The 24,965-nt window shown below is 51.5% G+C and overlaps 1 protein-coding gene across 9 annotated transcripts in view; it reads left to right on the plus strand.

Moving 5' to 3' along the window:
• Window positions 1–16,685, plus strand: part of CLEC16A (C-type lectin domain containing 16A) — a 218,284-nt gene extending 201,599 nt beyond the window's left edge. For 8 of the 9 annotated variants that reach the window (XM_063101247.1, XM_063101249.1, XM_063101250.1 and 5 more), the window contains 2 exons: window positions 5,402–5,566; window positions 16,193–16,685. In XM_063101247.1, coding sequence (XP_062957317.1) covers window positions 5,402–5,566; window positions 16,193–16,548 — 521 coding nt within the window. In that variant the 3' untranslated portion in view covers window positions 16,549–16,685. Of the gene's footprint in view, window positions 1–5,401; window positions 5,567–12,465; window positions 12,590–16,192 lie in introns of all 9 variants that reach the window. The other variant, XM_063101248.1, reaches the window with a different exon arrangement.
• The last annotated feature ends 8,280 nt before the right edge of the window (window positions 16,686–24,965 follow it).

Here is a 24,965-nt window from a genome sequence, read left to right on the forward strand (position 1 = left end):
AAGCTCTGGGGGTCAGCCATTCCCTCATCCCTACAGGGCTCGGCTCACATCCCTCCATTAACAAAGCTTTTTCTCCCAACTATATAAGTTAAGATTAGATTCAACTACATAGTACAAACAACTCCAAAAGAGAAGTTCATTTTCCTCTAGGTAAAAGAAGCCTGGATGTAGGTAGTCATGGGCTACACAAATGCATCAGGGACCGAAGCTCTTTCCTGCTCAATGCTCTTCCATCCCTAAGGTGGGATTTATCCTCATGGATCCAGTATGTTTGCTGCAGTTCCAGCCATCACATCCAAGTTCCAGGAAGCAGAATGGAGGAGGATGCACCGCCTTTCCTGTTAAAGAGCCTTCTTGGAAATCCCACATGCTGCTCCTATTTCTGTCTCATTGGCCACAACTTAGTCACATGGCCATGCAGGTTCTCTAACTGCAGATAAAAGGGGAATTGGCTATTGGGAGACAGCTAGCAATATCAGAAACTATCCAAAACCCTCCTAACCCAGAGAATTCCAGGTACTAGCTGCTAAAGTAATAATAGTCATTGCACAAAACACCTAACCATCTTTGTAGTCAAGTTTATTATGCCCTACCTGGGCAGGCCGACTCCTTTATAGCTGACAAGGCCCCAAGGCTGGACAGGGCAGACTGCAGGAGCACAGGGGAGAGAACAGTTAACCCCAGGAAACTCCTGTGCAAGGTGGCTCTGAACTGCATGAGCCAGGAAGGATGGAGAAGGGATTTGTGAAGATGGAAAAGGTGCAAAAAGGAATTCCAGACTGAGGAAACAGAACAGCAAAGGCAGAAAGTAAGTGGTTCTTGTCACAAGGTCTGAGGACCTGCCAAGGCTGCTGGAGGTGGGTGGCCCCATTTCCACATGCTCCCCACCCACCCACCCAGCCTGTTATTCTGGGGTTCGAGAAGGGACCTGACTCAAAAGGAGGTTAAAACTCCCCTGAGTCCTGTGGATTTGACGAAGAATCTCAGGATAAACAGAGATTATCAGCTGAAATCCCTCAAGGTCAGGCAAGTCCAGTTGGGAGGGGCTGGAACCAGCTCTGTTCAGCTCCCTCCAGTTTCTACCCTGTGGGAATGAGCCCAGTAATGTCACATCTTTTCATTTTTTAAGTCAAAAATCCAGATTTCAATGTAAAATCTCCCGGAGTGTAAATGGTGATACCTAACACACACACGCACATGCACACATGCGTGCACACACACACAAAGCAAAACATGTCTGCAGCCCCTGGGCCACCGTTAGTCCGCTCTGGATCCCAAACAGCATAGTAACCTGGTTCTTGGCAGAGGAAGCTTAGAGATTCAGAGGCCTGCAGGGTGAGGGGGTGGGGTTGTCTGAGGTCTTAAAGCTGATTTGAGCAGAACTTGGACTTGAACCTGGAATTCTGCCTCCAAGCCCAGTGCTCCCTCTATCAGTGGGCCTAAAATAGAAGTCTGACCTTTTTGTGATATTTCTGTGCTTGACAAATGCCAGAGGCGTATTCATCAGTTCATCTTCCCAGAATAACTGGCAGAACGAGGCCAGAGGGCAACAAGAAGACCCCCACCTGCCCCCGAGAACCCAGAGCTCCTGGAAAGTAGGGGGTGTGTTTTGCCCTTGTCCTAGGTCTGCCTGCTTCTGGAGCATCATGCCTGGCCTCAGGTCTGGCAAGGTGCTGGGGGAGCTTCTTGATGAGGCCAGAGAGAGCTTTAGAGGCCAGAACAAATCCCAGGGATAGTTGGGAGCTTGAGTCTGTCCAGCTCCCAGGCGGCTTTGTCCTCCTTTTTTTCTGGTTTAAAATAATGTTCATAGTAGGAATCTTAGAAAATTCAGGCAAGCGCAAAAAATAATAAAACCACCTGGTTCTCTCACTGCTTCAGCTTCAATCTCTCCAAGTCTATTTTCTCTGTTCTGGACAAGGGGTCAGGGAGAGCCCAAATTTTTCACAACAGTGGGAGCACATGGGACATGTTTTTCTTTTCTTTTCTTTTCTTAAAATTTGTAAGAAAACGAAATTTATTGCTTACAATTCAGAGGCTGGGTAGACATGCTCTTTCTAACCTTTCTTGAGCATTTCCCTTGACACTTAATCTTCTTTTATACCAGCCTTTTTGTTGGCCGCAGAGGATTTCGTTATCTAGATGTATTAGGATTCGTTTGGCCTTTCCCTGATTATGGGACGAATCAGTTGCCTTCAGTTCCCTGTTCTACATACCAACCCTTTGAACATCCTTGTAGTTCAATATGTGGCTCCGCCCACAGTGACCACAGCATGAATTCCTAGATGTAGAATTGGTCAGATGGTATGAAAGTTTATATGGCCTTTGATCCACATTTCATAGGCTGTTCTTGAGACATGCTTAGAGAGAGCCAAGAAGGTTATCTGCTGGAAAAGCTCTCGGGAGGACAGCTTTCCTGTACCCCGTCCCATGATCTCTGGTTCATCCAAGTGTTTGCAAGTACTCAGGAGTCCACGTGTGTCTGATGCATGCCCAGAAAGCCTCTGGCTCGTCCGACAAAGCCAGTTTATCAAGGCCTGCCTTGCTGGGGAAGAGCAAGAGCCAGAGGACAGGATGTTCCAGCCGTGGAGCCCACCTTCCCTTCTCTCCACCTCCCTCCTGACCTTCTGATGTGTCACACCAACTCTCAAAGCAGTTTCCACATCAGTTTTGGAAAGAGCGCCTTGAAATTGCATGGAGGGCCTGGGCACTAAGAAAAAAATCTCTGTGCCTTTCTGGGTCCCAGTGCCATTGGGGAGACAGTGGAAAGGAAAGAAGTGGGATTTTTAGTAGCAGCAGGTGAAGGAAAGATGCAGTCAGCGAGACCCTGCAAACATGTGGTGGCAGAAGTTGGTGATTTCTTTTTTCTATTCAATTCTCAGTACATACAAATTTTATTACCAATCTGTGGCTCAACCCCAACTCATTCCCCAGATAAAAGAACTTTAGTATTCTGACTGTAGTTTCAGCATCTCGTGTGCCACCCCACACACCCCACTCCAGTTGTCTTTGTGTAGTAAACCAGATGTAGGGTATTTTGGTAATAAACCAGGGCTTCAAAGAAAGCAAGAGAGAAGACCTGTGTCTTCAGGGAAGAGGTGTGTGGCCTTTGGTGGCAGCCCTATCTTTCATCTACTCAGGCTGGGGTCTCTGTCAGGAGCATCCAGAGTTTCATCCTGGCTCTGTCATGGCACTCACTGGCCCTCTGTTCTTGGCTCTGATGAACAGGCAGCTCGGGAAAAGCCATCTTGATATTTTGATTTGTTAAGGGGTAATTCATTTTCCAGGCAAGTAAACAGCTTATAAACTTGGGGGTTTACCACTTTAAGTGATTAAGAAGTAAGCAGCTATAAAACTGGTTCTGTGACGCTGTGCATATTGTCCCCAAGGAATCCTCCTGAGCAGTGTTTGGATTTGCCGGATGTTTGCCATACTTCATCTGAGTGGGCCCCCCACACACAATATATCACATAATGCCTCTTCCTGAGAACTCCAAGTACGTTAATCCTGCTGTTCTCTCCACAAGCAGACCTCTGCGGTAGGTGAGGATGGGAAATATCCTCTACAGAAGAGGAGCTGCATGCCATTACATCACCCCCGAAACCTGGCTGGGGGTATAAACAGGGCTACCAACTTCTAAGGAACTGATCCTCAGACAAAAACATGAACATGGTACAAACAGCCCTTCCTTGATGGCCAGATGTAGGGTCCCATCAAGCCTTAAAAGGGAGACAGAGCAGCAGGCGCCATCTGTAGATGCAGGGAAGGAGGCTGAGGGAGGGCTGGATACGTACCAGGGTCCCACAGCTGGTATGTGAGCAGAGGAGGGTTAAGCCCAAGCATCCCTTGTGCCGGAGCCTGTGCTCATTATGCACACCAGGCTGGGTACACTGCTGCTGCTGAGGCTTTGCAGACCACATGGTCTCTGTGGCAATGCTCAAATTTGCTGCTCAGTGCCAAAGCAGCCACAGCCAGCGTGTAAGCAAAGGACCGTGGCTGTATGCCAATAAAATTTTACTTACCAAACAGCAGCAGCACCCTGCTGCCCTCCCGAGTTCTGAGAAAGGCAAGGTCAGGACCCATAGGGCCTTCTGGAAAAGTATCAGTGGCAGCTGGACCTTGCAAGGGAGTGAGGTTGAACCAGTGCAGGTGGCCTGAGCAAGGTCTGGGGCTGGTGTGGCAAGTGCACTCACTAGAGGAGTAGCAAGGCTTGGCAGGAATGTCCAGGAGGATTGGAGTCCCCTCTCTCAGCTAGAAGGAGGACTTGCCCCTCATCCCCACTGTGACTCTGTGCTACATCTGAATTACAGGATAGCAGTAGCTTGGTCCACAGGAACCACCATGGTCTGCATGGCTCCTAGGATTGTCAGGCATTTGCTCCGTGAAAGATTTTATGTATTTAGTGAAGTCAGAAGCCTCAGCCCTTTGGACAAGCAAACCGTAAAAAGGACAGAAGTCACAGTCTGCAGAAAAAGATATATCCTCTGGAAGAGGAGTTCCTGGGCTGGTTTTATCGTAATACGTTTGCTGAGCTGCACCTGTGCTGGGACTTGATGAAAGTTCTCTCATTTTATCCCTCCAACACTGGGGTGGTGAGAGGAAGTAAAGATACCTCCAGCTCTTCGCTGGGGAACAGACTCAGAGAGACATGACAGCTGTTCACATGTCTGGGGCTTTTACTTGGGGAAGCAGTTTCACCCAGGTCTGTGTGGCTCCAGGATGACTACTCCCCAGGCGGGCTGCAAACCCCAGAACTGGGCATGCAGCCCCCACCTCCAGTCCCAGAGTTGCTCTGAGGACCATTCAAAACCCTGCCGTCAATAGCTCTTCCCCAGAGCTCCCACTGCTCCTGAACCTGACCTCCCTGGAACCACCAGGGCAGAGTGGGACCCAGGGTTCTCCCCTCCACCCGGCTATGACTTCAGAGCTTGAGTCCGGTGCCCTTCCTTTGGCAGAGTGAGCACAAGTCAGCAAAGCCTGGAGATTCTGCCATGAGGATGGCCAGCATCTCAGTGTGAACTTTGTCAGGAGCCTCGGAAGCCCTGAGGCTGCGTGTCCCCTTCAAGGGCACAGCTAGTGTGTTGCTGAGCTGGCATCAGGTGCTCAGATTTACAGCTCACTGCCCTGACCTTGGTTCTGTGGCTGGCTGCACCTTTTTCCTTGAAACAGCTTCAGAGTGTGTCCAGGGTGGTCCCAGGACCAGTGAGATCAGCTCATTCCGGGGAACAAAGACTTCAAAGGAGCTGGGTTTGGGTTGTTTAGAATTGGCCTTGACATTGAGGCCCCTGGGCCTGCCTTTGAGGCCAGGGCTTACCCCACTGTGCCTCAGACACAGGGTGGGGGCAGCCCCTCCTGCCAGGCCTTTTCTCCTGCATAGTCACTCACGTACTGCCTTGTCTTGCAGGCTTCGCTGTGGCCCAGTGCATAAACCAGCACAGCTCACCGTCCTTGTCCTCACCATCACCGCCATCTGCCAGTGGGAGCCCCAGTGGCAGCGGGTCCACCAGCCACTGTGACTCGGGCGGCGCCAGCTCATCCTCCACTCCCTCCATGGCCCAGAGCCCAACAGGTATTGGCCACGGGACGCAGTGGGGGGCGTTTGGAGAACCCCATGATCCCTCACTGTTGCCACAACCCCTGACACCCAGCCCCACCTCGTCACTCAGGGTGTTCTGTGTACTCTTTAACGTGATGGTGCCCATGACGGGTGGATTTAGCTCCCAGCAGGGGAAGAATTACTCCTTTTCCAGGCTGGTCCACTGCGAGGCCTTCACTGACTGCAGAGCTGTCAGAGCTGCAGAGCTGGAGGCGACAGGCGGCAGGTGGGCCAAGCCACCCCATTGTCACCTCCAAAGCCTTAGGTGTTGTGAGGAGGGGTCTCCCAGAGGCAATTGTTGGAGCCCTGTGAAAAGAATTGTGTCCCTGCTAATTTTTTTTTCCCTCCATAACATACCAGTTTCCTCTTCAAATGTTTGGTGGGATCAAAGGGTGCACCTTACCGCCCTTTGGAGACTTTGTAGGATGTGGAGGAGTCACATTTTGACAACCTTTAACTTACATCAGTTAAGATGGAGAAGCGAGGGAACCACAGGCAAGTGGGAGTCAGCCTGGAGATGTGCACATGGGCCCCCTACACCCATCATTCTCAGCTGCCATGAGCCACTTGCACGTGAGCGCCCTGCTGCACTACACACAATCCCAGGGAGTAATGACCCTGGGCTTGTCTGCTGAACGACCCCAGCATGCAGCCAAAGGAGCAGGGACAAGCCCTGATGGCCTTAAGCCTGCGTGATGCTTCCACCCCCAGTGGCACCACCCCCATGGGTGTGGAGAGCCCTGGGACTGTGTCCCTGAACTCCCAGTTGGGAACTTTGGTGTCCTTTGCTCTTCCTGCAGGGTCCAATTTAGAGCCCTCACCCGTCATATCTTAGGGGCACCTCACCCACCTCTTGTTAAGTTATGAACTGATGGCATGGGCCACTGCCAGAGAGTGCCAGGGCGGTTGAGGGCCCTCAGCCGCCATCCCTTCAACCCCTCTCTTTCCAGTGTTTTCAGCTTTTGCATTCCCAGCAAAGGGTTAACCCAGCCTGGTGTCCATGCCTGTGGCTCAGGGCACTCCAGCCTGTCTGTGCGCCCCCCCCCCCCCCCCCATGAAGCATCCTTTACCTCCGTCTCCCACTGAACATTCACAAGGCCCAGGCAGGAAGATCACCCTCAAGCCACCTCACTGAGACCCTCTTCCACTCACCACCTGCTCCTCTCCTTGCTCCAGGCTAAGAGGAGGTGACCTCCCTTTCTGAGCTATTTCTAAGTCAGATTTCAGGTTGGCTGCACATTCAAGCAGTGGTGTTCTCTGTTCCCAGACTCATAGCTGGGAAATTCAGACAGAGCTTCCTCCAGAAGCCAAGAAGAGCCCTCAGTGTCCTTCTTAACCATGGTTTCATGGTTGCTCAGTGGCAGGCGTGGAGGGCTGTGTTCTTGTGCTTGTGTGTGCACCCATCTTCTGCCTGCATGTGTACATTTCTGTGTGTGTGTGTGCACCCAAAGACACATACTTACAATTGCACTTGGGATGAAAGGTCTCTTCCCAATGTTGCTGTGGACATCTGTCTTTCATTTTTAAGGAGGCACTGCCAACAGCTAAGTGAACAGATGAGCCATTCACTTCTTCGGCTAAAACTGAAACCAGCAAAGACCCTTGTTATCAGAATTGGGCCTCTGAACACATATGCTCCCCTGAACGTAACAAGGGGCTTCAACTCTGCACCTCTCCCCGAGGCTGGGGTCTACAGTGTGTGCTAGTTTCTTTTTCCTTGTCCTGCCTCAGCCCCTCCATCCCTACCCGCCCCATTCCCTGCACACTGCCAACAACTTATCTTCTCATCTCGGAAATCCAGAGGCTATTAGCCTGGCTGTCAGGTGGCCAGGCAGTTCCAGTCAATAAGTGACGGTCAGGACCTCTGAGGTGTCTGCTCCTGTTCAGTGCATCCCCGGCAGGCCTGCGAGGCGAGCGCACAGGTCCCCATTTTTTATTCCACATGACAGTAAAAGCCTGAGGCCCAGCCTGCCTGTCCAACTCTGCAGACACCGAGATAACTCACCTCCTGATGAAGGACTGGTCTGGCGGGCAGCTTGCACTTTCCTTTTACACAGGGAGATGAACGCCCTGGGACGCAGCTATTGATCCTGGAAGGAGACGGCATAGAGTCCATGAGCGCCTCCCTGTCTTGATGCTAAACTTCAACCTCCCTAGTCCATTCAGAACAAAACATGAGGGGTTTCCATGTTCCCTGTAGGAATGGATCTAACCAGATGGTCCCAACATATGCCCAGTGTCCTCCCAAGCCATGCTGGAGGGAAGCCAAGGACAGAATGAGGGAGGCAGTTCTTGCGGGGATGAGAGCCCTTCTGCCAGGTGCCGGGTTTGACATCAGCCTGGGTGGCAGCCCAGTGTTCAAGCTTCTAATCAGGGAAGGCTTCTTCTGCACAGCCTGCCTGCCAGACTTTCCACCTGCTGGGGGCCTGGGCATCATCTGCCAGAGTGGCATCCTTGCAGGGCCAGGAGGGGTGAGAAGCACCAGGGCCTCTCCCCCCAGCCCATCCACCCTAACCTCCCACTGTCCTCAGCCTAGACAGCAGAAGACAGCTGCAGCCCTGCCAAGTGGCCACTTGTCCTCAAAGTGGTTTCTGAGGACACAGTACTGATTTAAAAGCATTCCTGTCTGTACCTGTGTTTATGGAGCCTCCCAGGGTCTGGGAAGCTCCCCATTGTAGAAAGAAGCTGCCAGGCCCTTTGAAGCTGAAACTAGCAAACTCCACTGGTTGCTTTGCCATTGAAGCCATGCTTCGCACGGTCAGGTGTTTGGTTGGGAAAGTGCAGGAGAGGTGCCATCTACCAAGTGACAAGACAGGCCCAGTTTTCCATGGCTCTGCTCCACAGTTTTGAAAACTTGAATTGTACAAGAACATCATTAAAAGCCAGGGGTCACCCTCATACTGTTCTAGCAGTTGGTATGGCCTGGGCACCACCCATCAGTGTGGGCTCCTTCCACAGCCACTTCCTGGCCTTCTCAGCGTGCACCTGCTACATGGTGTCCCAGTCTACGCTCCTCCCCAAATGGAGCCCCCTGTGTGACAGGCACCGTGCCTTAAGCACTTTACAGACACCCCTTCGTTGAATCTTGGCACACTCCACCTACACTAGACAGCTGAAGACACGGAGGCTCAGAGAAGTCATGCTGCTTGTCCTGGATGGTGCAGCTAGCAAGCAGGAGTCCAGATTCAAACCTTAGCCTTGGCGACTCCAAAGCCCATGCTCTACCTTCTGAAACAACCAGCAGAATGTCCAAGGTAGCTCCTAAGGCTGTCTCAGGCACCTCCAGGGGTGTCCCAGAGCCCTGGCCTCAGTCTGGACCCTGGTCAGAGACAGCCCATGAAGTGCAGCTCCTCATCTGCCACATACAGTCCCCTCAGCACCCAGTGAAAAGTCTCACGCCATTCATAAAGGACCAGTAACATGTGCAGCCCCAGCCAGCAGAAGGCTTGGATTACGGGCCCTGTAGGGGAAAGGCTTGGGTGTCCCCCAAAACCATCAGCAAAGTGGACCCCAGGCAGCCACGTCTCCTCTGCCAGCCCATGTGGGTTTGTTCCCAGATGAGGGAGTAAAGCCAACGGATACTTGGTTGGGTTTTCCGCCTCCACCATCTGCGCAGCTCAGAGGCTTCCTGCCTGGTTTTGAAAGATGCACATGTTTATCTCAAATACAGATGCTCTCAGCTTCCCTGGGACCTTCGATCTGGGCTCCTGGGATTTAGTGGCTCAGGCTGCCCCTCTTGGTTTTGTGGGTTTCCGGCCTGATCCAGCAGGTCCACCTACCAGACTGGCCCATGCCAGCCTCTCAGCCTTCTTAGCAGCTCATCTTTTAGATTGTATCTACCTTGGGTTTGGGTTCCCCACCCCCACTCCCACAGTATTAATTTTTTCTAAATACTCAGATTTGTGTTGAGTCCCTACTATGCGCAGGCATTAGGGATACAGGGTGGCAAAACATGAATCTCATAGGCAAGCAGGGTCAGCTGAGGCCCATCAGGTGGTATGGTGTGTACAATTGTGAAAACGTGCAGGGGGCTCCGGCAGTCAGTGCAGAAAAGCCACAGGAGGCTCCCAGAGGAGGTGTCACTGGAGGTTAAAGCGAGGAATGAGTGGTTAACTAGGCCAAGGGTGCATGAGGAAGGTCGCCTTCAGATCTCACCCAAGTCCTCCTAGGCCCAAATCCGCTGTCTTGCAGGAGACAAGTGGATTTATTTTCCTCGTTTCCATGGGATTTACCTTTACAGTCTGCCATTCTGAATACAGACTGGGGGGTGGTCTGTTTTTGAGAAACAGTCTCCATGCCCAACAGGCCCAAGGCCTGTGGCCCAGCAGTGGCTTCAAGCCAAGAGGCTGAAATCTGGCCAGAGTCTGCAGGCCCAGCACAGGTGGCAGGCCCCTCAGCCAGGAGGGGAAGGGGTTGCTGGTTGCCCAGAGTACCCTCTGTGCCTATAGCGCCTGCCTCTGAGTCTCCTTTGCATGTCAGAGACAGAGTTGTGGGTTCTCTTGAGGGACTCTTTTAACAAGTTTTGGCCCTCAAATCAGGGGCCAAGAGACAATCCAGACTGAAGGAAGGGCCAAAACTGTGTCTCTGATGACCAGAGGAACCAACCAGAAAGCTGGGAGCAAAGGGGTTTTATTTTCATCGTTAGTTGTGTATCTGTTAGAGCTGTGCCCAGGGTACTTTAATGGCTGGTTTCAACATACAATGCGCATATCCATCTTCCCTTTTCCTTAAAGAATCCCAAAGCGCTTTCCTTAAAGGGCAGTGCTTTGAGATCCTGCGGTGCCTTGTGGGAAAAGCTGGACACACTGCACTGAAGAAGTGTCCAGGACCCTGGCATCTTGTCGCCCACACATCCAGCATAACCAGCCTGCTGGGCCTCCGCTTGATCCCTAGAAGAAAATTGCAGGGTTGGAATCAGCATTTTTCCCCTTAAGCATTTTACGGTTTTGAGAAGCTGAAATCACAGAGAATACATGGCGAGAAAGGGAATAGACACAACTTTAGAACCAAATGTGGAGCCAGTAGGAATACTAGTACCTTCTGGGTTGCCCCCATGCACCCACACAGTGACGCATATGACTTGTACACACTCACACAGTCACACACAGTCATACAAGTGGAAATGTACACACTCACACAGTCACACATGCAGTCACACATGGAAATGTACATGCTAACACACAGTCATACACATGGAAATGTACATGCTCACAGTCACATGCTTACTTACACAGTCACACACCTCACTCTCATATACCCCCTGCGTGGGATTCTGATAAGAAAGCTGTCTCCTCAGATAAGAGCTCTGTGACATACGCTGAGTTCTTTAAACAGCCACTTGTGCTTTTGATCTCCAGATTAGCTGGATTTCCCACACGTTCCGGTGGAGCTGCTTTGAGGAGGAGGAGGACAGAAAGTTGTTTGTTAAAATGGCGTCAGAGTGAGGTCAGCCTCACTCTGTTTTTTTTTTTGTTTTGTTTTTGTTTTTGTTTTTTTTTAAAGATGACCGGTAAGGGGATCTTAACCCTTGACTTGGTGTGGTCAGCACCACGCTCACCCAGTGAGCGAACCGGCCATCCGTATATGGGATCCGAACCCGGGGCCTTGGTGTTATCAGCACCGCACTCTCCCGAGTGAGCCACGGGCCGGCCCCTGAGATGTCTGTTTTTAAAGCACATTAGATTATGAGCCGTGGCCATCTTTAACTCTCTCTGAGGTTTCACAGAAAGAAAGGAGGGTCTGGTTCCTGGTGATGGCCCAGTGTCAGAAGCCTCCTTCCCCATCCCCATCTGCTCCCTGCGCCCTTTGTCTGAACATACTATCTTCATCCCAGCACACGCCCAGCCTGACCCGCATGTCACCAAACTCGGTCACCACTGTACAGTGGCACTTTGAGGGACAGAAAGCCCGAATAAGAGGTGTTATCTTTCCTCCTCAGTTTTCTCCTTGGCATTTTTTTTTTTTTATTGAGGCAAGTATGCATGACTTAAAATTTACCGTTTTAACCATTTTTCAGAGTGTCGTTCAGCAGCGTTTAAGTACATTCACATTGCCTGTGCCCCACAGCTTCACTTTTAAGCTTTGCTCTAATCCCCAGTGTGTCTCTGAGACTATGATTTCTTCTTCTGCAGGAAGCTACTCCTAACGTTTCTGTTTCAGCTGATTAGAACTCATCCCTTGGCCACATGGCACCTGGTCTCAGCATTTCCTGCTGTGGTTCAGTCTTGGTTTTCAAAGGTGTGGATCACGAGGTCACCACCCGGAGAGCATCATCTCATGGTTGAGGGACGGTGTCATGGAGCTCCTCGGACACTGAGGCTGTCCCAGAACTCGTGGAGCTGTGCTGCTGGCTTTAGTGTGTGACACTGAGAACTGTCGGCCTCATCAGTTGGGGTCAGAAATCTGCTTGGTATACTTAGCTGGTTTGGATCTGGTCCTCCAACCACACACCCTTCTCTCCTCAGACCATCCTGAGGGTACAGGGTTTTCATTTCTTAACTGCTGGTCCACATCTAAAACTGACAGGCTGTTTTGTTCTTCTGTCCCCTGAGGTTTCTGACCAAGACCAGATGTTGCTGATGACTCCAGATATTTCCTTCCCGACAGGCCCAAAACTTGTCTGTCGACTCGATTAAGTCGCACAGTGAATGATCTGGTTCTTAGATGTCCCAACCCTGCCTGGTCCTGGGGGATGGGGTGGGGGTGTCTGATCTGCACGGGGAACCGTGAGCCCACGCTGGGGTGCTGCCCACTCCCCTTGCACTCTCATTGATGTTTAGCGTCTGTTGCTGCTCTGTGTCCCCTCTATCCGTGTCACCTTCGCTGTTCCACTGTTACAGGCTTTATGATCTGTCACTGTGTTTTCCCTCTAGTCAGGAGTGGCAGGAAAGGACGCCGGCGAGTGTTCAGCCTGTCGGAGGCCGACGGTCACGGCGGCCACTGGGTTTAGTGCTTCGACCGGCAGCCGCCACAGCAACCCACGCACAGTCAATTCAGGCAGGTCTCCTCCGGTAGCCTCCACAGGCCCACGACGTCCACTCGCCACGCTGTTCTCACAATCGGCAGGGTCTGCACAAGCTGGGCCCAGAGGACACCAGGCCGTGAGCACAGAGAGCCACTCAGGAAGCCAGCCCCACTTCCCCAAAGCCGGCTCTTCCTATTCCCTTTCTGGCCATCCGTCATCTGAGAACCAAATCCCCCCAGCCATTTACCCTTGGGTCAGTTCCAGGCCAGACTTGTGCAGCCTGGAAACACTGTTCTTCTCTGTGAAATACCTCACCACGGCCAGCCTGAGCTAGAGGCAGATTGTCCCAAGTCCCCTCAGGGTCCCCCCAGTGTAGTCCATGGAGGTTGGGCAGCAGTTGGCTAGAAAATTGAGAATTTGTAAAAAGCAACCAAGAAGGCACCTAGTTTATTGTTTTCTTTTTTTTCCCTGACCTTGCTCAAACAAGTCAAATTTGGTCCTCTCCAGCCTGGGGCCAAAAGTAACTTCCATTATAAATGTATCGATGACTCCATTGTCCCCCTTTTTACACGTAGTGCTCCCCACCCCAGCAGCACGGCTCCTTTGCCAGGGCCCCACTGCAGCTGCTTTCTCCATGATGCTTCTTCTGTGGTTTCTGATGCGTACCCCCTACCCCCCCCACCTTGTTGTGCTTCTCAGCTGGGATCCTTTTGCGTTTTTTGTTTAAAAGCTGTTTCCTCTGAGCCTTACCTTTGGCTTACATGGGCCCTCCTTTTCTCCCCCACATCACCCAGCCTACCTTTCCCAGCCCACCTTTCCCAGCCCCAGCACAACCAATCCAAGTGTTTACTGGAAACTACCACTCACTTGACACACAGATCAGTTGAGACCCTGCCCAGAGCTGCAGATCAGCTTCTGAGGGTGCTGGCCAGGCACTTGGGGCACCCGCTGCCTTGGTGTCTTCTCAGGCCAGAGCCACAGGAGGCCTGTCCACCACTCAGGAAAACATGGACTTCCTGGGTTTCCCACTCCAGCCTCAGATCTTTCTCCCAGCCCATGGCCAGGAAGTCAGACTTTTCTCTGAATCCCTCATTTCCTGGGCCTGGTCCCAGCTTGTGGCCTTAGAGCTGAAAAACCCCAGCAGGCCGGTGAAGCCAAATTTTCAACAATAACCTTTGCAGCTCAGCACCTGACCAGAAAACAAAATGTGTCCTTGCTGGTTAATTTTCTCCCGGTGAAAACCTGGTAGAGTTCTCCTTTTCTTCCCCCTTTGGTTGGATAAATTTGTAGGTTACACTCAGGAAGCAGTTCTTAGTTAAAAAACAAAACAAAACAATGTTGTAGACAATGAGTAAGAGTTATTTTTTCCTACTTAAAAAAATAGAGGCTATTTTTAAGGGAAAAATCAACCCTTTTAATAAAAATTGTTGGTTCTTTTCCTAAAGAAGCAGCCAGTTTTGTGTGTGTGGTATTGTTTGTTACTTGGTTTACTTTTTAAATATATTTGACTATAGCTTTCTCACATCCTTAATTATTCTCATCACCAAAAACCCCATTATGGATCAGGGAAAGAGGATTGACAGCTTTTTTGAATATCTGCATGCAATGCAGACTTGAGCCAAGAGGGAACTCGTAAGTAGAGGTTTTGAGAAAACGTGAAGGAAATGTCTTGCCACTCTGTCTCCAGATGGCAGGACAGCGCCATTTGGAGAAGTACTCATTTCTAAACTGTCTGGTCAGCAGCTAACCTCCCAGTGGGTCCACAGGTGTGTACGTCCGTAGAGATGCTCACACCCCTGCGAAGGAGCAAGCAGGTGAGCCCCGCCCAAGGAACCACATGTCCTGATCAACAGCAGGCAGCTTGTGCTGGGTCAGAACACGAGCTGGGGGAGCTAAAATCAGCCCCGCACCACAAGGCGTCCTCATTGAATGGAACAAATTAGTTGGAATTCAGAGAAACCAGAATTCGTATGTAGTGTTTCCTCAGCAGTTCTGGGCTCAGATCACACCGTGAATCACTTTTTCCACTAGTGCTCACTAGTGCCCAGGGCCACCCTCCTGGAGCGAGGACAGACCCAAAGCTGCATGCAGTGGTTTTTTTCTGAACCTTCTTTCTCTCTCTCCTTTAAAAAAAAAAAAAAAAGACCTTAGGAAGAAATTAATTGGGACCTTTTAGAGCTCATCTTGGCCAGAGTCTTGTGGGAAGAAATGCCAGTGTGTCCCCTGGAGATTCAGTCTATCATTTGTGCATTCTCTCCATGAGAGGAATTCTCTTCCTCCCCTTCAGCCCATTCTGTATGCTGTTTGGTTTTATTTTGCTCCTCGTTTTTCCATTCTTATGCTGTATGTTCAGTTTGCTGTTCTGTTTTATTTGGGCTTAACCTAAAAGAGGGGGAAAAAAAAAAAACTAACTTAATTGGAATCACATTGAACAAAAAGTGTCTGCCATCACTCCCAGGGCCCAGAGGGCTCTCACACCCATAGGTGCACACCGCCTAGTCAATACCTGCTGCCAACTGCTTTTTGACCCTAAAAGCCATCCAAATAAGAATTTGTTTTCCAAGCACGGTGCCCACTGCCACCTTACCAATTTTTTTTTTTTTTTTTTTTTTAACCAGTAAGGGGATCGCAACCCTCGGCATGGTGTGGTCTCCACCATGCTCAGCCAGTGAGCACACCAGCCATCCCTATATAGGATCTGAACCCGCAGCCTCGGCGCTCCCAGTGCCGCACTCTCCTGAGTGAACCACAGGGCCGGCCCCAACTTACCAATTTTTAAATGACCAGCATCTGAAGTCCTGGAAGATGCTTTCCACAAGGAACTCCAGTTGCTTCTGGTGTTTCCATCCAGGCGAACTCATCATTGGAAAGCAAATGGGCCATTAATCTGTCTGTATTCTAATCAAGGGTTTTGAAAAGTACCACAAAAAGAATTGCCACTCCAAAAATAACCGCCTTAGGTGGGGCCTCTCCTGAATTCCTCCTGACATGGCCCCCCGGGCAAGCTCAGGACAGGAATGTCCAGGGCAGTCACAGCCTTTGACAGTACTGACTCAGCGCTTAGAGGAGGAGGAGGAGACACACCACAGTCCAAGGTTTTGTTTTGGTTTTGCAAACTGAAAAGTTCTACAGAAATTCCTTTAAAAATATATATATATATGTGTGTGTATATATATATTGCAGTGGGTTCTTAGGTAAATGTCACCGAATACAGAATCTGGAAATGGCCCGAAGTTATAAGCACGGTGAGCCCATTTACTTCCTAAACAGGTATTTGTCATCAGGTAGATGTTCCAAGATTGGCCTGTACATGAAGCCTGCCTGGGCCATGTCTCAGCACCCAGGAACAGCACTTTCATAATCCACATGTTGATTTTGCACAAGCCCCTGATTTTTTCCTCCTGTCACAAGTCAGGGTAACTCTGGGCCCTGACACATTTCCCCAGGCCTGGAAAGACTGGTTCTAGCAGTATCTGTGTCCCCAAAAGGAGGAAGTGGAGCCAGGCCCTGCCCCTACATGAGCCATCTCCCTCCCAGATTTCCCTAGGCTGTGGTTAAGGTTGGGAAGAGAGGGTACCAGTGTGAGCGGAGTATCCCGAGGGCTGAGAGTAGCTGTTTTTTCTCCCCCCACCCAGATGCCCCCACAACTCCGGAACAGCCTCAGCCTCACTTTCCTGACCAGCTGGTGATCGTCAACGAAACAGAAGCAGACTCCAAGCCTACCAAGAGTTTGGCCAGGAGTGCGGACATGGAGACTGCCAACCTGTCCCCCAGCCTCATCCCTGCCCCACAGCCCACCATCTCCCTGCTCTGTGAGGACACTGCTGACACGCTGAGCGTTGAATCTCTGACCCTTGTCCCCCCCGTCGATCCCTGCAGCCTCCGTGCCCTCACCAGCATCCCCCCACCTCCCATGCCAGCTGTACCGTGCCCGGTGACCCCGGGCAAGGAGGCTGCGTGTGTGGAGCCCGCGGGCCCTGCGGAGCACTGAGTCAGCACCAGGGCCTCCCTTTGCATTTGTGGCCCCCTGGAAGGGACCCACTGCAGGCAACTGGCAGCACTCAGTCACCATCTCAGCCTCTTATCCCTGCGCCCCTCGAATCGGAAGAAAACCATGCTGCGTTTGAACTCCTCTTTCATGTTGCACTTACTTAAGAGCAGGCTGGGACCCATAGAGACACCCCAGTGAGTGCAGATGACAGCAGTGGCCGCTCCAGGGAGAAGTTTGGGCGTTGTCCTTGAGCCCGACAGCCCCGGGGGGGGGGGGGGGCAGGGGGGGGGCCAGGACCCACCAGTACCTCACCCTCCCTTCAGGTGGCTCCTCGGTCACTATCCCCAGTGTGCACAGAATTGAACGAGGTCACTTTGGGTAGAAATTTGTAGAAAAGCAAACTTGGATAAACATCTCCTTTGGATATTTATTTCCACTTTTGGCAGCCGAATTTAAAAAGCATCTATTTAAAAAAAAAAAGTCCCAAAAAAATAAAATCCCCAACTCCAAGGTTTGATGTCACGTTAAAAGTGTAATGATACTGCTAAGATTTCATCTTAGCCTTCCCTTGACCTTCCCAGCGTTTTGTTTTGGAGGTCTTGGTGTGGCTTTCTGCATTTTCTTAAGCGATTCTTATCTCTTTGTTATTAGCCAACTCTGCAAGGCTGTGGAATGATAAAGTACCTTCCTAGAAAGTTTAGATTATTTTTTAAACAGAAGTAAGGGAAATACATGTATTCTCAGGTACACACAGAGATGAGAGGGCTGAAAGTTTCTCTACTGTAGCAGCCAAGGATCCTGGGGTTACCTGAGAGATCTTTCCGGAAAAGGGGAGAACGCAGCCAGCTCCCTGCTCAGGATGCAATCTTCATCTCTCACTTTACTGAACCAAAGAGGGATGGCTTTCCAGCATCATCTTCAGTTGTTGCCATCTTTGTCTAAGAACCACTGGGAACCATGAAGACTCCAGACCCAATGGCTGTGATGGGAATAAAAGGGGATGGGAACCATCCTGGGCGCGTACGCAGAGGGATGTCGAGAGCCAGCTCTCCCCAGTTGCAGGGGTGGCGTCCTGAGGGCTCCGATCTCTCATTCTCCTCTGTTGCTGCTACTGCCAAGACTCAAGTTTGTCTTAGAATGAAATCCCTATGGTCCCCTCTCTATTCAGAATGGGTGTGCGCAGGTGAGGACTTGGATATATCCAGCACAGCCCCACAGTGTACTTCCTACTTGGCTGACCTGGTAACCAGATAGCTGAGCAGCCCCTCACCTCTCTGGTCAGTGGTGAGACCTTCCACAGCTTTCCTCCAGAAGTGTCTGCAGATGTGTCTACTGGGAGCGTTAGCACACAGGGAGTCAGTGTCCGCTGCCGCCTGGCTAGCAGGGTGGCCTGCTCAGGAGATTCTCCGAGATCTCGCCATCTACCTGTTACTGGAACTCAGTCCTCATCCTCTCTGCCAAACCAGCTATCCCGGCAGGGTCTGCACAGGTCAGATTTCAGCTTCACGAAGGAAACACTGGTTCCACTGAGGAGGGGGGAGTGGTTGCCCATGAGGACAGGTTTCTGCAGTCATCAGAAGCTCCCACAGCTACAGGCACAAGGACCTTTGCTTCAACAAAGAAAAGGCCCAGCTCAGAAAGTAGGCCACTTAGGCAGAAATTCCAAGGGCCCTCACAAGGAAGGACAAGGTGTGACCCTCAGCAGAGCCCCTGGGAAGGGAAGGAGGACAGGGTAGAAGAAGGGGAAAGATGGTCGGTGGGGAGAAACAACCATGTCATCGGAAGACCAGGCACCTCGTGTCCCCAGCAGCTGGCATGGGTTTTGCTTGATCTTTTAGAGAGAGGGGTGTGGATATAGGCTAGCTCCAGAGCCATGCACTTCTGGTTTTGAAATGACTCCATCTTTGGGACAGCAGAAATGAGAGACAACAAGCTCCTTCCCTGCCCAGTGGCATGACTAAGAAGAACAAGCCTGCTGCTGCACTAAACGAGCTCACACAGGTGGGCCCAGGCCCTCCCTGGATCCCCGCCTGCCATCTGAAATCTAGTGACTCCAACCGGCCTCATGACCTCTGAACACTGAAGGAGGGCAGGGGTGGACAGCCTACCCTGGAGGACCAACTGTCAAATTAAAGGCACCAGTCAGGCCAGGGCTTCTATCCTATGCCCTGACCAAGGACAGGCCTGTCCCCATGTGAGCTGGCAAGGTCATTCCCAGGAGTGTCCTTCAGCAGGACACCTCCAGGTATATGGGTGGGGATTTCCTTTAACCACGGGTTCCCAGGCTTTACTGGTGAGGGCAAGGGATATACCTCCTTGTGCTAGGAGGTCTGGGAGTCTAGAGGAGGCAACCAGCCCTTCGGGCTCTGAAGAAGGACCTGCCTTGCCTAGGTCTTGGCCATCTTGGCAGCAGTGGACTTAGCTGTGTCTTCCGGAGCACCTGCAAACCTTACAGCTGGGGCGCTCCCCTGCAGGCCTGTCCAGACAAAACATACTAGGTCTTAGGCATTGGGCAGTGAGAGGGGGCACCCACAGCTGGGGCCACAGCCTCTGACTCGTAGGTCACCTCCATGTCCCTGCAGAGAGTACTTACAGCCCTAGACCCTGGTCTTCTCTCCCCAAGTCAACTGTCGGGCTCATTCATTTGCCAAGTCAGGGACAGGACTGGCCCCATGAGCCCCCAAACCTCAGTTTTGAAAGTTGCCGTAGAAGTGTGCATGTCCCCTTCTGGTTTGGAGGCTTGGGCATGCAAGGGCGCCTCTCCCAGCAGGTCACACGGGCATGGTGAGGTGCTCCCGTGAGCCTCAAAGCCACAGAGCGGGGTGGGGGGAGAGGCCTCCCCAGAGCAGGGCCCTTCTGTGCTCCCCTGCCAGGCTGCTCTCTGCCCAGAAGACATCCTCCCACAACCCAAACACTTGCGTTAACAAGTGATCCCAGGTAAGTGAAGAAACCCTCACCTCCTAAAGACATGTGCTGGATTTCTCTAACAATCTGTGAAATGCATTGTTTTTTAAAAAGGCACAAAGTGAGCTGATTCTGATCTTTGCAATAAATACGAAATATTTAATGTAGTCATGTTGCCATTGGGCATAAACTGTAGGATTTCCTTAATGTTTCTTTGAGCTGCAAATATGTAAATAATTCTTGTCCCAGGGAGGAGCAGGGGTTGGGAAACCTTGATGCTCTGAGCCTCGGGACCAGGACCATTCTAGGGAAGCACCTGCTTTCACTGGCATGACTCATGCTTCATGGGTACTGAACACGAGGGTGGAAATGAAAACTGGAACTTCCTTGTAAATTTGAACTTGGCAATAAAAGAGAAAAGAGTTACCAAGAATGTGGCGTGGTGCTCCTCGGCGCTGTGGCGGGAGGCTGCCTGACCGCTCATCCTGTCACAGATGCTCAGATGGGTGCAGTGGCCAGAGTCCCTCCCACCTTGATCCTTGCTCTGGTTTCCTCCTCACCCCTTCCCCAGGGTCCTAAGAGGTAGGCGGGGCAAGCACTTCAGGCTGAAGTGTCCCCAGCCCACTCCTGCCAGGTGCGGGGAGTGGGTCCATGTTCTACATCCCTCACCTGTTGGGCAGGTGGCTCTCCATCCAAGCCTTAGGGTTCTGCATCTATGGAAGGGGACAGTCACAGCCCTGCCTCACAGGATGAGCACAGGGAGCACTGCGTGTTGCTGCGGGGCTGAGGGAAGCAGGAAGGGCTCGCCGCCGATGACACAGCCAGGTGAAGCGTTGGGGAGGGCACAATTCCAGAACATTCCGATGTGCACAAGCGTGAGCCCTAAAAATCCCTGGAAATAGGTTCACAGGTTCTCAGAAACTTCTGATGCTCTGACTTAAACCTGGCTCAGAAACAGCCAGTAACATCTGGTTCTTTAGAGCAAACCCAAGTTGAGTCCAAAGGATAAACAGGGCACCCAACTCATGCCAAGGGTTGAGGTGTTGCCATCAGAAGGAGGAAGTCGCTGCTGAGGGTGGGGTTGCCCTTTGTGCCTCTACCTTGCACTGGTGGCGAGCAGGACCCCCTTCCTCTCCTGCTCAGGTTATCTCAGATCAGTTCCTTGGAAGTCTGACTATGAGGCCCAGGCCTGCAGCAGCTCTGGGGTCCCTTGGGTTAGGGTTGGATCCCCTCTGTGCTGTGACCTGGTCACCACAGGCTATTCCACTGGTGCTGGACACTGGACCAGGGTCTTACCTGCAGCCTCCTGCACCCCCATAGTGGCCTTGCTTTGTGGGCACATGGACATTCACACATCTCAAAGACTTTGGTCTAAGAAAAGGAACTTGCTGGAAGGATGCCAAGGGAGAAGGTGGAAGACAGCCTTGGGATGGACAGAACCAGGGCCAGCAGCTGTTGGGGGCCAGCAGCTGTTGGGGGCAGCAGCTGTCTGCAGGGGCTCCTGCAGCACAGCATCCCCTTCACACAGATGAGGAAACTGAGGCCCAGTGGGGCTCAGCAGCCTTCCCAAGCACCCCCACGTACTAGCCCACGCCTGCCTGTGTGCTCTGCCTCCCTGTGCTGTTCTGAAACCTCAGAGTGTTGATCCAAACCCCCCTGGGCTGTTGACTGGAAGGAGAAGATAAAGCAGCAGTTAGCAGACATGAGTGGGTGTAGGAATCATCTGGAAAACTCACCCAAAATCCAGAACCATACCCCACCCCAGACCTAGTCAGTGAGAGCCCTTTGCAAAGTCCTTTGCACACAGTAGGTGCTCAGTAATGGTGGCTTGTTCTCCTCTGCCTTCCCTGCCCTCAGAGAAAAGCTTGCCTTTTCTTTGGGAGGTAGAGTCAGAGCCAGACTATGCTTGATGTGAATTCCTGCTGTGCCCCTCATCAGCCAGGTGGTCTTGGCCAGGCCCCGTCTCTGTGCTCAGGTTTGCTATCTGTGAAGCGAAGACAGGAACAGCCAGCGCCTGTCTCACAGTGTGTTAGTGCTCAACTCAGGGCAGGTGGGCTAGGGGGCTCTTGGCATGAGATCCACTCAGTGACTGCTTCTCCCACCCACCTTCCCAGCCCAGGTTCAAACCTAGCAGTCGCCTCTGGCTTGTGTGATGGCTGGGGCCAGTCACTTTCCTTCATCACGTCTCCAGTCCTTCCCCCTTACCCCGGCTAGAAGTGACCCTGTGAATCAGCTGCTGTCACTTTTGCCCAAGCCTAGTGAGGGTCCCACAGAAGCAGGAGGCGAGGCCCGGCAGGGTCTGCCCGAGTGGATGTGCCCAGCAGGCCCATCCCTGCATCCTGACACATCTGGCAGGAAGGGGCAGTTGAGGTCAGGTGGCAGCATCCTGCCTGCGGGTGACCTTGAGTCCTGCACTCAGGGGAAGACCAATTCCCGGACAGCAACTGCTGGAAACCCCCTTCCCTCCTGTCCTGCTTCTTCATGTTGCTTCAGGTCAATGAGGAAAAACCCTCAACATCTAAAGTGCTTTTCTCCAAAGGAAGATCAATTCTGAATCACCAGACTGGGCACACATGGGGCTTCCTGGGAGCCCCAAAGGCACCCGATGGGCCAGTGTGAGGCTTTCCTGCCCTAAACAGGCCACAGGGCCCTGGTCCTGCCCCGCTCACAGCTCCACCACCTGGGCTCCTGGGCACCACGTGCTGGCCCCCTGCCCAGCCTGCTCTGGCCTCTGCCCTCCCTCAATGCCACGTGCCACCTGGCTCAGCCAGATTAGCTCCAAGAGAGCAGCATGTGCCCACCCGAGCACATGCCCGCCTAACACCTGCAATGTCACTTTCTTGGCTCTTAGCTTTCAAACTCAATTCATGGAAAAGGGAGCCTTTACTACTGCATTCATTGCCTAGGGCTGCCATAACAAATGATCGCACACAGAGCATCTTGAAACAACAGATATTTATTCTCTCACAGCTCTGGCGGCCAGAAATCCAAAAGCAAGGGGTGAACAGGCTGGTTCTTTCTGGAAGCTTTTGGGCAGGATCTGTTCCATTCCTCTCTCCCTGCTTCTGGTGGCTCTGGCAATCAATCCATGGCATTCCTTGCCCCTGTGGGTGACTCACTCTAATCTCTGCCTCCGTCTTCACATGGCCTTCTTCCCTGTGTCTTTATGTCAAACCTCCCTCTCCTTTCTCTTATAAAGATGCCAGTCACTGGATTTAAGGATCACCCAGGATGGTCTCTTCTCAAGATCCTTAACTTCATTACATCTGCAGAGACCCTATTTCCAAGTAAGTTCTCATTCACAAGTACTAGGGATTGGGACATGGATATATCCTTTTAGGGGAGGGTCACCAATCAACCCCTTACACTTACCAGAAATTAATGCTACCATAAAAACAAATGCAATAAAAAACAAATCTGTGCAACTACATTTTAACCAGGTCCATTCCTTGCCACAGGCTCTGGGCCCAGGCTTGCCCTCTCTCTGTTAAAAGAAGAGACCAACTGGTATTAGAGACCTGTTAGCACCTAACCATGACTTTCTCTTTGATAGGATCAGAAGGGCTGAGAGAAAAGAACCAGCTTACTCTGGGACTAGGTTATTTAAGTCTGCGTCCGCGTTCCCCTAACCGTCATCTCAGGAACAGCAGATCAGAGATGCTCCTATGGGCACACAAGAATCACAGATCATGGTGTATTGTAAACTGTGGAATTTTTTTCTCAGTCCTCTTTCTCCAATAGATTCACCAACAGGCAGGGATTGTGTCTGATTTGACCCAACCTCCCAGCAGCCAGGCAGTGTCTGGCTCATGGGCTGATGGAGTTTGGATGTGTGGAAAACTCATGTGGAAATTTGATCTCCAATGTGGCAGTGTTGGAAACTGATTGAGTCATGGGGGCGGATCCCTCATGAATGGATTAATGCTCTCCTTGGGGGAGGGGGGATTAATGAGTGAGTTTCTCGCTCTATTAGTTCCCCTGAGAGCTCGTTGCTTAAAAAGACCCTGGCACCTTTTCTCTCTCTCTTGCTTCCTCTCACCATGTGATCTTCTTGTACCCGCCAGCTGCCTGCCACTTCTCCGCCATGAGTAGAAGCAGCCTGAGGCCCGTGCCAGATGCAGTTGTCCCAGAACCGTAAGCCAAATAAACCTCTCTTCTTTATAAATTACCCAGTCTCAGGTATTTCTGTTATAGCAACACAAAATGGACTAAAACATGGGCTGTCTGTGAATGTAAATTGGATGGACGGATGGAACCATTCCTGGACACAGTTCCAAATTCCCAAAGCCTGAATTCCATTTGTGTCCCTATGCCCATAGCCCTGACTTTGCCCTTGTGGGTGAATCACCCTCTTTATGTCCACTCTGGTGTCTTCCAGGCCTTACCAAGGCCAGCCAAAACTCTTTGGAAGAATTTACCAGGACCAGGTTGACAAGGACAAAAGCGCTTTAGGACTTTCCTTTGCAATGATCAGAAATCCTGTGCCCCCAGCCCTCCCCAGGTGCCTGAGCTGAGACTGAGTTGCTGCTGGCATCTCCACATCCGTGAAACCTCATGAAGGATGAGCAGGTGGCAGTGCAGACTTTGGAGCCTTTGGAGCATCCCTACATTGACACCCCCCATCCCCATGGCCTTGCGCACATGGTTAAACCTAACTAGGCTCAACTTCCTCAAATGAGAACCTCCCCAACAGGGTGCTTGGTTGTGTGGATGAAGTGGGGGCGGCTGAGCCGAGCATTCAGCACCCAGCCTGGCACACAGGATCCCAGCCAGGAGGCCTCGCTGTCAGCCTAGCTAGAACTACAAAATGGCTTCAAGAAATACCCATAGCCCAGGTCCCCCTCAGATATATGGAACCGGCATCTGCAGAATGGGGCTGGGCCCTGGAATTCTTTTAAGGTCATTTTATGTGTTGACTTGACTGGACCAAGGGGTGCCCAGATAGCTAGTAAAACATTATTTCTGGGTGTGTCTGTAAGAAGATATTAGCATTTGAGTCACTAGGCTGAGTAAAGGAGATCCCCCTCAGCAATGTGGGTGGGCATCAGCCAAATCCTTCGAGGACCTGAACAGAACAAGGTGGTGAAAGGGCAATTTGGCTCAGTCTGCTTGATCCACAACATACACCATCACCTGCCCTCAGACATCAGCGTTCCTGGTTCTCAGGCTTTAGTCTTGGACTACAGCTACACCACCAGTTTTCCTGGCCCTCCAGCTTGTAGATGGCAGATTTTGGGACTTCTCAGCCTCCATAATTGCATGAGCCAACTCCCATAATATCTATCTATCTGTCTGTCTATCTATCTATCTATCTATCTATCTATCTATCTATCTATCTATCTATCTATCTATCTATCTATCTATATCTATCATGCATCTCTATCTATCTATCCTATTGGTCTGTTTCTCTGTAAAACCCTGACCAATACAGCAAACAATCAAGATGAGAAGCCTCCTTGGCCATCCCCCACCCCTCATTGCAGCACACGAGCCCTTGGTCTTGTCCTGAAAGA

Source organism: Cynocephalus volans, chromosome 6 (assembly GCF_027409185.1).
Source record: "Cynocephalus volans isolate mCynVol1 chromosome 6, mCynVol1.pri, whole genome shotgun sequence".
Taxonomy (NCBI): domain Eukaryota; kingdom Metazoa; phylum Chordata; class Mammalia; order Dermoptera; family Cynocephalidae; genus Cynocephalus; species Cynocephalus volans.